Source organism: Parasteatoda tepidariorum, chromosome 6 (genome assembly GCF_043381705.1).
Source record: "Parasteatoda tepidariorum isolate YZ-2023 chromosome 6, CAS_Ptep_4.0, whole genome shotgun sequence".
NCBI lineage: Eukaryota > Metazoa > Arthropoda > Arachnida > Araneae > Theridiidae > Parasteatoda > Parasteatoda tepidariorum.
The window spans coordinates 4,319,768-4,330,731 of record NC_092209.1 but is presented as its reverse complement, the minus strand read 5'-3'; the positions used below and the strand labels follow the sequence as shown (position 1 = coordinate 4,330,731).

The window sequence follows — 10,964 nt, the reverse complement described above, 5'->3', positions numbered from 1 at the left end:
TATAAGTAATAAAAATGTACATGAAAAAGGTAAAATTAAAGTACAATGGGAAAATGAACACTAATGAATATTTACAGTTTGGAAATACATACAAAAGGGGGCGAGTTAAAGGATTGTGAGGATGTGTGTATATGTGTAAGTAAATGTGGCTCTGTTAAGTAGAGACCCGGCCGTCAGTGAGTGTTTGTGTTGTTAAATGTTAGTATGATATCAGAAGTGTAGAAGTGTGCAATGGGTCGAATTTTTGCATCCTCTTTGAGATTTATGCAGTCGAAAATATCATTAAAATTTGCGGTATTGCAGGTGGCGGCTTTAATAAAGAAGTTTCTATTTAATTTGTTGAAATGATGGTCAAAGCGGTCAATATTAAGATCTCTATGAATGGCATTGTTGCGGATAAACCATCTGGCTCCCGTGAGTTTTCTCAAGATGTTGTTTTGGAGTACGATAAGTTTTTTGAGGTCTTTTTCGGAGGCGTTACACCAGGCAGCTGAGGCGTACGTCATAATAGGACGTATCATCGAGGTATACAGGAGTTTTTTCAGTTTTAAACTAAGGTGTCGGTTATGAAAAAGTGTTTGAAGTTTGTTGGTTGCTGCATATACTTTATTTTTAATGTTATTTACATGGTCAGACCAGGTCAGTTTTTTATTAATGGTTAAGCCTAAATATATAGCTTTATCAACTATGGGTATAGTGTTGTTAAAGAGAACTAGTTGGTATTTATTAGAGTAGGACTTTCTATTCTTTTGTATTATTAAAAGTTGCGATTTACTAGCATTTAGTTTGAACTTCCAATTTAGGCACCAGTCTTCCACATCATATAACTTGTTCTGTAGTTTTTGAAGTGCATTATCTGGTTTGAGAGATTTCTGCAAGATTCCAGTATCGTCAGCGTAAAACGCCGTGATACTGTTGTGGTCGTCGTGAAATATGGGGAAATCGTGGGTATAAATAATGAACAGTATCGGTCCTAGAATGCTCCCTTGGGGAACACCCGCATTTATTTTTCTCTTGGATGAAACAACACTATTTAGTTTAATATTAAAAGTACGGTTTGATAAGTAGTTATGTATTATTTTTACAATGCCATAGGGAAAGTTTAAATTAATTAGTTTGTACACGATACCAGCATGCCAAACTCGATCGAATGCTTTGCTGATGTCAAGCATGAGAAATGCAGTTGTCTGTTTGTTGTGCAGGCCCTTACCAATGAAGTCAATGATTCGAAGGAGTTGTTTGGTGGTATCTAAGTTTTTTCTGAAACCGTACTGCTCATTAGGCAGACAGCCTAGAAAAGGCTTTATTCTGTTATACAGTATACGTTCTAGAATTGTACCAAAAATACACAGTAGGCTGATTGGTCTAAAGCTCTCGGGTAAGGTTAGGTTTTTGTTTGCTTTGGGAATCAGAATAATGGAAGCATTCTTCCAGTTTATGGGAAAATAATTTAAGTGCAGACAGGCATTGTAAATATCTGTTAAGGTGGAGATGTAAGTATTTGGTAAAAGTTTAACTATTTTATTCTTAATATTGTCATCACCTGGTGCCTTCTTTGATTTTAGTTTCTTGATAATATTTTGTACTTCATAATTATTGGTGGGAAGAGTTGGCAGGTATGCAAGTGGTGAATTGTATAAGCCTACGAATTATTTAGAAATAGTGGTGGATAAACATCTACTAAATTGAATTTATTTAACCAGGAATCACAATTGATAAGCTAACACTTTAAAATATATATTTGCTGTCCGGAGCAAGTTGGCATCTCTGTAAGTGCTGTTATGTGTATTCGTGATGGGTGTTCGTAGAGATAGGTACATAACCTAGTGTTAACACTGTTTTGACTAGCAATTTTAAAAAGAGAAATTATGTCATGTTACCTGCTATTATTTGTAATTGAATATAAAAGTAAATTAAAACGTTATGAATAACTACTTTTATTCAGGGAATAAACACTTCATTGTAGGTGCCTCGTTTAATAATTGTAGTTCCAGTTTTATTGAGACTAAATAAAATAAAATTAATGGAAATGACAAGTTTACTAGGCAGTAGTGAACAATGTGATAGCAATTTTGAAACAAAATTTTCCTGCTACTTTTTGAGGTACAAAAATATTGCAGAGAGGCCATCTGCAAACAATTTTACAAAGTGGTTATAAAACAACAATTAAAGTCGGAAATAATTTCAAAAAATTAAACTAATTTTAAACATTTAAGAGCGAAATTAAGACTCCACACGGTTTTTTGGAGGTAGTCCGATCAGACAACTATGATAGTAAACCAGTTCACGAAAGAGCCCTTTAATAGAAAATCTAGTAGAAATAAGAAATTGGTTGCAAATATATGTCTAAAAATTTGTTTAATTTATGAATATGATTAATTTGTCTTATTTACTTGTCTACCACTACAGATTCCATTCTCAAATATATATGACAAATTTCTCTATAGACACCTTTAAAAAACTCAAACTGTCTTTTATTTTAACTTTTTATTCTATTTCATGATGTATGGGATATGGGCCTTCTGCACGGCCCAGGTGCCCAATTTTCTATAAATAAAGAAAGAAAGACTTTTAAGCCACAATTTGGGTTAAAGCGAACAACCGGTTCACTTTTTGAACAATCTGAGCAGAATACTTATAAAAAACCGTGTGGATGCTTTCTGATGCAGGAGGTGTTGAATAAGCTAACAAATGGATCATGTCTACCTATTTTTCAATTATTGTTTTGTCGGGGAAGACTGGAAATATTAAATAGAAGATTTAATATGTCAAAACGCTATAATGTTGCTACCATTAAGAAATTTTTTTCGATATGACGTGGTGGAAAAACTTCTTAAAATGATAAATACTATATTAAAAATGACCTAAAAGTCGTTACCACTATAAAATAAATTTTTTTCAAAGTGGAGCAAGTAATTGACACTCATGTAATTAATCTCAAGAACTCCATTTTGCTCCCCAAACTTTATTTTTATCATGTATGTTTCTTAGTCTAATTTCAGGATGAATGGGAAAAGGGCCGCAAGGCCTCAGACGCCCAGTTGCACTACAACGAACGAACAATCTTTAGTAATTAACTGTCTAAAAAAAATTATGAATTAAATTATTTACCAACTTTTAAGTGCAACAAAAAATAATAATAATTTTGCTAACTGAAGTTTCATAATCTGTCTAAAAGTTTGTCTCTTTACATTGTACATGTATTTACTAGCAATTAAACAGCTGGGAAATACGATTATAAAAATCAAGGAGTGAAGATTTCAATATTTTGCATCGTAACTGAATCATTTATGTTAGTGGTAATCACGAATGGACAAACTAAGTAGTTTTGCTGTTTAACACGTTCACGCCGAGAAAAGTGAAAATACTGGTACGGGAAAAGAGAACATACTGGTAGAAGAGCTATTTCAATATTAGATAATATTCGGGAGGAGTTAATCTATTCTCAACAATAACAATTCACTGTAATGAAATTTTCCACTGCGATGAAGCAATTCAATATAAAAATTGCATCCGTTAAAAACAATTGGTAGTTATGGATTTTTATTATTCCCGGAAATAAAGTAAAAAATGAAATTTATTGTTACCAGCTTTTACTCCGGTGCGCTGCCAAGATGAGACAATCTAGCGTGACCCACCGGTGGGTCACAACGGCGTGAACGTGTTAAATTTTGTATGGATATCAGAAATTTCAAAAGCGTATTTTAACATGACCCGTGTGTAAGATCTGAAGTTTGTTAAAAGGGCCAAAGACTTTTTTTCATTAGAAATTTTTTATTTTTGCTCCAAATGTGCAGCGTGCAAAAAAAAAAAAAAAAAAAAAAAAAAAAAAAAAAAAAAAAAAAAAAAGAAAAAGATATCACCCCGAAAAACTTTTGTTCTAATGATCGGAGTTTGACGAACTAAGAGTCAAATTTAATAGTTTTTGAGGAAGACTTCAAATATTCCAATTGATCATTGCTAACTACTAATTAAATTAAGTTACGAAATTGGGCATAAAAACGTACTTTCTTTGAATAAACATTTATTTTTTCTTAACATATTTGAATTTTTGACCTTTAACACATGGGAGGTTGCCGCACTCTGGAAATTGTGGTTCTAATAGCTTAGTCAAGGAGCGGTTGATTTTGGTACTTGGTTTAATGTTAATTTAGCCTTTTGTGTTTTTAGGTAGATCTTTAAAACTAATTCACAATTTAAAAAAAATTTTGCACACGCTCATGAAACTCTTTTAGCGAAATATAATTTTATGCAAAAATTAATTATAAAAATTATTTATTGCTTTTTTATTTATTTTATTATTAGACGAAAGAAATTTGGATGACTTATAATTTTTTTAAATATCATATTAATCTACGTATTTTTCTACAATGAAAATCATAGTTTTAATTGCTTTTATTAGAAACTGAAAATAATTGTTTTTAAGAAAAATAATTTGTTGGTAATGAAAAAAAATTAAATGGATCGATTATCGCCTAAATACTGCGCCTAAATAAATATCAGGCCGAGCGATTTCACCTGCCAAAAGCTGTGCAAAACGTGGAGGTAGCGGGTTCGAATCCCGCTGTTACCCTGGATGTATCTTTGTGCTGTCTTTCTCTGTATTCTGCTATCTGTAAGTGAAAAAGGTTTATAAGCCTGTAAATGTATGTAATTCCAATAGACAATGAACAATAATGTGGTAAACCTTCATTGACCTTACACAAGCATCGCATAAACTTCATTCATGATTTTTCTTTGTTTTAACTCGATATCGTTTTTTTAATTTTAAAGTACGACGTTTTTTTTGCTCAGTCAATTGCTAATTTTTACTTATTTTTGTAAATAGATTTGAATAAAATATTATATTTAAAAAATGTCAAGATTCATAGAAATATGTTTCTGATTGAATGTGGTATTTTTAAAAAAATGCTAATATTTAGTTGTTACATACTACAGTTGATTTAATTTCAGTAATACGCATATGTATGCATATATAAGAAATAATATATTTATCAATTATTCAACATACGTTTCAATAGCCAAACAATAGAAATTTAAACGGAGATACTAGTTTTGTGAAAGTTATCTTTATATCGTCTTGAACACAATGGTCGGAAGTAATGTACTACAAGTTACGAAACTACCGTAGTCGCTAGTTTTTTTCGTAGTGTAGTGTGCTATTTTTTTTATTTTTAAAAAAAGTAGAGTCGTGCGTAGCCATCACCTCCTACATCAGAAAGCCTCCACACGGTTGCTTATAAGTAGTCTGCGCAGATTATTTAAAAAGCGAACCACTTGTGCGCATAAACCCAAATTTTATTTTAAAAGTACTTGAGCGAAATTTATCATATATATTTGAGAATTGAATCTGTAGTGGTTGACAAGTAAATAAAACAAACCAATTATATTCATAAATTAAACAAATTTTTAGACATATATTTGCTACCAATTTCTAATTTTTAATAGATTTCATATTAAACGGTTCTTTCACTAATTGGTTACCTTCATAGTGGTCTAATCGGACTACCTGTAAACAAGCGTGTGGAGGCTTTCAGTTGTAGGAGGCGTTGGCGTAGCGCGATACAAAAAATCAGTTGTTTGTAACCTGGCAACTGCCTTAACGTCAGTTAAGAATAGTAAGAGTCTTCGCGTCAATGGATGCAGCGAAAATGACTCTATGGTTGCAGGTGAGCGTTAACACGTTGAATGCCACGCTAATTTTACATGGCTTGCAAGTCAGGCCGCACGGTAAATAACTGCAAATTAAATTTGCAAATATAGACAGATTTCGCTAGTTCATAAAAGGTTTAGCATGACATAGCTGAAGAAAGTGGTAAATTATATATGCCTACGAATTGTTTAAAAATAGTGGCAGGGTTTCCGCTACGGTAGCTTTTTTCGCAAAATGCGAAAAGACCCCTCAAAAATGCTAAAATTCAACAAAGCATTTTCGCATTTTTGCTAAAGGATTTTACTAAATTCCATTAAAAAAAAAAAGCTTCCGCGAAAAACCATGACGCTAACATCCATGAAAAAAACTTGATCAAACAAGAAGGAGAAAAAAATCTGAATATCTTTCGCAAGAAGAACCATGACGCTAGCGTTATGACTGGTGTTGGAACGGTGGTTGCTGCTCTGTTCAAAAACCAAAATCCGCATTTAATTTCAGTACATTGTGTGGCACATACGCTAGCATTAGCCGTGAGCCAAGCAGCGTCTGAGAATGCTTACCTGGTAAAGCTTCAGGACATAATAAAAAGAATTCACTCTTATTTTGAATGCTCCCCTGCAAATACCAGGCGATTGAAGAATGTTCAAGATATCCTTGAACAAAAATCAAGGAAATTCATAAAGTTATCAACAACTCGGTGGTTGTCTTTGGGGAATTCAGTTACAGCTCTGGATTGCAACTGGCAAGCTCTTGTTAGTGTTTTAATGGAAGACAAACGTCCTGTTGCTCAAGGGTTGTTAATAAATATAACTACTTTTTTGTTTTTAGCAACCACTGCCATCATGAATGATATCATGTTCAACATTAATAAATTAAGCCTCATATTTCAAAAATCTAATTTAAATTTTGAATATGTTCAATCAAGTGTGAAGGCTTGTATTTCAAGTTTAGAAGAAATAAAAAATGGCACCGGCACTCATTACATGAGTTTTTTAGATGATGTGCCTAAGAAGGAAAGTGAAAAATTTGAGTTTCAGGGCCATATAATTTTAGATGGACTGAAACAGAGGGAAAGATTCCGCAATTTGATGCACAATTTTTTAAACTGTATCATTGAAAATATTACTGATAGATTGGGAGATTTGGATAAAATCGAAATGTTCAATATATTTATACCTAGCAGCATTATGGTGTAAAGGAAATCCGTTGCATTTTCAATTTGTTTTCGGAATCTCCCAGAAAAGATTTTCAGTTTACAGAAACTGAATTACTTTGTGAATGGGGATTATTTAAACACATCTTAATACAACGATGTAAAAACATGTCATTTAATGAATTACTTTTATTTTTATATACCAATGACGTGTCTGAACAGTACCCATTAATAACTTCTGTTACAGAGTATTGTGTAACAATACCAATGCGCACTGTTGACTGTGAAAGGGACTTTAGCTGCCTTAATTTGATTAAAACTAATATTCGAAACAGGTTGTTTATCAACCATGTAAAAAATTTGTTAATGATTAATATTGAGGGCCCTGAAAGTGCATTTAACTTTCAAGAAGCATTTGTAAAATGGGCAAACATGAAAGAAAGGAAGATTGTTAATTATAAACCAAAATGTTTCGATAAATAATAAATGTGTTTTTTTTTGTTATAGGTATTCTTTTTGATATTCTTGTATATTAAGCTATTCTTTGTCAGATAACTTACAGTACTTGTTTGATATAAAGTAATTTTATAAGCCTAATGGCATTTTAGCATTTTGCTAAAACTTTTTTCAGATTTTAGCTTTTTTGCTAATGAATTTTTAGACTCAGCTGAAACCCTGAATAGTGGTGAATAAAAATCTACTAACTTGAATTTATTAAACCAAGAATCACAATAATTAAGTAGATTTTGAATAAATTTTCTGAAATTCCATAAAAAAGTGTAAATTTTATAGTTCTATATCATGTTATACGCTGTCAGCCAATTGTTATTTGCGGCCTATGTGAAAGGTCAGTGTCAGCAAGCGGTGGCAGACGCAGCCTAAATGCAATTTCAGTGTCAGCCACCGGTGGTTGACGCGGACTAAATGTAATTTCAGTGTCAGCTACCCATGGCTCACGTGGCCTAAATGGAAAGTCCAGTGTCGACCACCGATGGCTGACGCGGCGCTCAACGTATCAAGAATAGTAACATGACTCTAACGCTACTAATTTTTCGAATTCGATGGGTACAAATCTTTGCGTCAATGGATGCCATAAAAATGACTCAATGGTTGCAGGTGAGCGTTAATAGATAGGTATTTAATTTACGTCGCACTAGAGCTGCATAATGGGCTATTGACGACATCCCTGAGGATGATCCGAAGGCATGCATTTTGATCCTCTGCAGAGGGGATGGCTCCCCTTTTTTTGGTAGAACGACGACCTGAGCGCGAAATCGATCACTTTACGGTAGAACGAAGACTGATACTCTACACTTTTAAAAGTTTTAAAGAATTCTCAGAATTATATAATTACAGGTTTAGTTTAACATGATTTAGGAAATTGAATATTTAATTCTTTTTAAGCATGTGAAATTCGAGAAAATAACAAAAACAGGGGGAGAGTGTGGCGAGGTAAACCCACAAGACTATATGAGGGATGGAAAGCAAATTAATGAATAAATCATCTTAACAAAGCTACATATTACTTCTTAAGTTGCATTTAAAGTAGCCAAATAGTGGAAGTAAAAGCATCGATAAACCCGAATGACCCAATAGGACCATTGGGTCACAAAACAAAATAGAAAAATTTAGAAGTGAAACAAGAAAACAAACATAAATATATAAGAGAAATTCATATTAGAAACTAAGGTAAAGGCATTCTTGTGACAGTGTTACCCAACTCACCCAACATGACGAACGATACAGCATTGCGGCATCGAATGTATGGAAAAATAAGAGTTCATCTATGATATACTTTTATTTTATTTTTCTTATTGAGGTAACACATTTGCAAAATGGATGATATACAGACGTACTTTTGAGAAACAATCATCAACACTTATTATGCCGTTAACTTTCGAGAAAAGCGGACACAACCAACGCCTCCTATAACTGAAAGTCTCCACACGCTTTTTTACAGGTAGTCCGATTAGACCACTATGAAGGTAACCAATTACTAACTAACTCATCAAGTTTTTTCAGAGTACCTATCCATGTATGGATATCTGCTCTTTCATCTAAATTGAATAATATGTGGTGGAAGGGAAGGGAGGTGGTGCGTTAACATTAAGTTAAATCTCAGAATGAACAATAATTGATAAAATCAAGTCTGGGTCATACATAAAAATAAATCGCAAGTTGATACATAATAAAGGGGACAAATTGAAGATAAAGATAAAGAAAGAATATTTACACTATTTACAAATTTACAAAAGGGGAAGACTCCCTGTGCACTCTCTCGCCTCCCTCCGGTATAGCCGGGCTTCATTGGTGCAGAGAACACAGTTTGTCTAGGGCAGTGGGGATTAGGACTGGGCGATATTAGAAATTATATATCGTGATGCATCGTCAGTTTTGCTTAACGATATAGCGATGTATCGCGATATAGTATTTTTGAATTTCATTTACTTGTAAGGCACAGAAAGTCAGATTTCTATCAAAACTTCATACTGAGATTGATTTAAATCAATTTATAAATTTGAAGATGTTTGCTTAGGAAAGATATTAAATAAATTGACTACAATGTACAAATCTTACTTAAAATATTTATTGAAATGTTTGTTTAGAAATTCATAATACGCGTAAAACAAAGTGTTTAAAACTTTTTTTGAAGCGTTTCTTACAAATTAATATTTTTTTGTACTATTATGCATAAATAATTACATAATTATTAAGTTCGATCGTAATGTTCAATTTCTAAATTAAACGTTAAAAGTTATTTGTGTGTTTAAAACAAAGTGCTATATAAATTTTAAAAGAAAAGAAAAACGCTTTTAAAATACTATTTTTCATTATTATCATTTCAGTTATTATAGTTCTATTATAGTTCATTTACGTCACAGTAGAGCTGCACAATGGGCTATTGGCGACGGTCTGGAAAACGTCCCTGAGGATGATCCGAAGACATGTCATCACAATTTTGATCCTCTGCAGATGGGATGGCACCCCCTGCTTCGGTAGCTCGACGACCTGCACGCGAAGTCGAGCACTTTACGGTAGAACAGTTTAACGAGGACCAATACCGCACACCCTCGGTCCCTGGGTAGACTGATCCAAGTGGTCACTCACCCGCACACTTACCGTAGCCAGTGATGCTTGACTTCGGTGATCTGCAGGGAACCACGTCTTAACGATCAGTCCACTGCGGGACCTTAACATTTCAGATAAATAATTAAATTAAATTATATAATGACCGAATTATGAACGAAAAACAAAGTAAGATTTAATTTCTTAAAAATAAAAAAATTGTGATATTCGATAATATATTTAGCTAATTAACAAATAATATGAAAAGAATATTTTTAAAAAAAAATTATTATACTCTCTAATAAAACGAAGTGCTAAGTGATTTAAAAAAATGAATAAAATACGCAAACCTTTCAATTTTTTTTGCATAAGCAAAGTTGATTGACTTATGTCCAAATCCAAATGACAAAAATAAATTTTGTTTTAACTTTTTTTCTAAAAATAAAAACAACATGATTTATAAATTAAAAATCAGTAATAAAAACGCATTAAATTATTAGAGGTTTCATCCAAAAAGTTTTTAATAAATTAAAAGAAAGTAAAAAAATAACCTAACATATTCAATTCTTTATGGGCGCCTAAATTAGATTGCCGATAATTTTCACATTTAAAAATAAAAAGAAGTTTTTTTAAACAAAAACTTAACTAATTAATGAAGAAACTTTTCTTTATATATTCTTTTCAATAATAGATTGCCTTCAGAACAGGGTAGCATCGGCGATCACGGAAGTTAGTCCCACTGAAAATAATCTACAAGAAAAGTCGCGACAAAGAAAAAAAAAAGCTAAGAGGTGCGAAAAGGAACATGCGATATAACGATATGTGTTCTCAAAACTCTGATTCTGATTCTACAGCTCGCCAATCAAGGTCATTTCAACATAACGAAACGAACATCGTCTTCCACAGCGCGAGTCGACATCGGAACGTAAGAGAAGAGTCTTATATCGCTATATCTTTACCTTATATCCTTGCGCTATATCGTTTTGCGCTCGTTGTCTTTACTCGTCGGCTTAAATCAGATTTCTGATGCATCGCCTTGAATGAAAGTCGCTGTATCTGTTGAGGCGTTAGCGGAGTAGCACAGTAGTGAGT

The 10,964-nt window shown here is 32.8% G+C and overlaps 1 protein-coding gene across 1 annotated transcript; it reads left to right on the top strand.

The window, feature by feature from the left end:
• The first annotated feature begins 6,087 nt into the window (after positions 1-6,087).
• LOC139425726 (E3 SUMO-protein ligase KIAA1586-like) lies at positions 6,088-6,849 on the top strand. The gene has a single exon (XM_071181621.1). The coding sequence runs from the start codon at positions 6,088-6,090 to the stop codon at positions 6,847-6,849; it is 762 nt and encodes a 253-aa protein (XP_071037722.1).
• Positions 6,850-10,964: the final 4,115 nt, after the last annotated feature.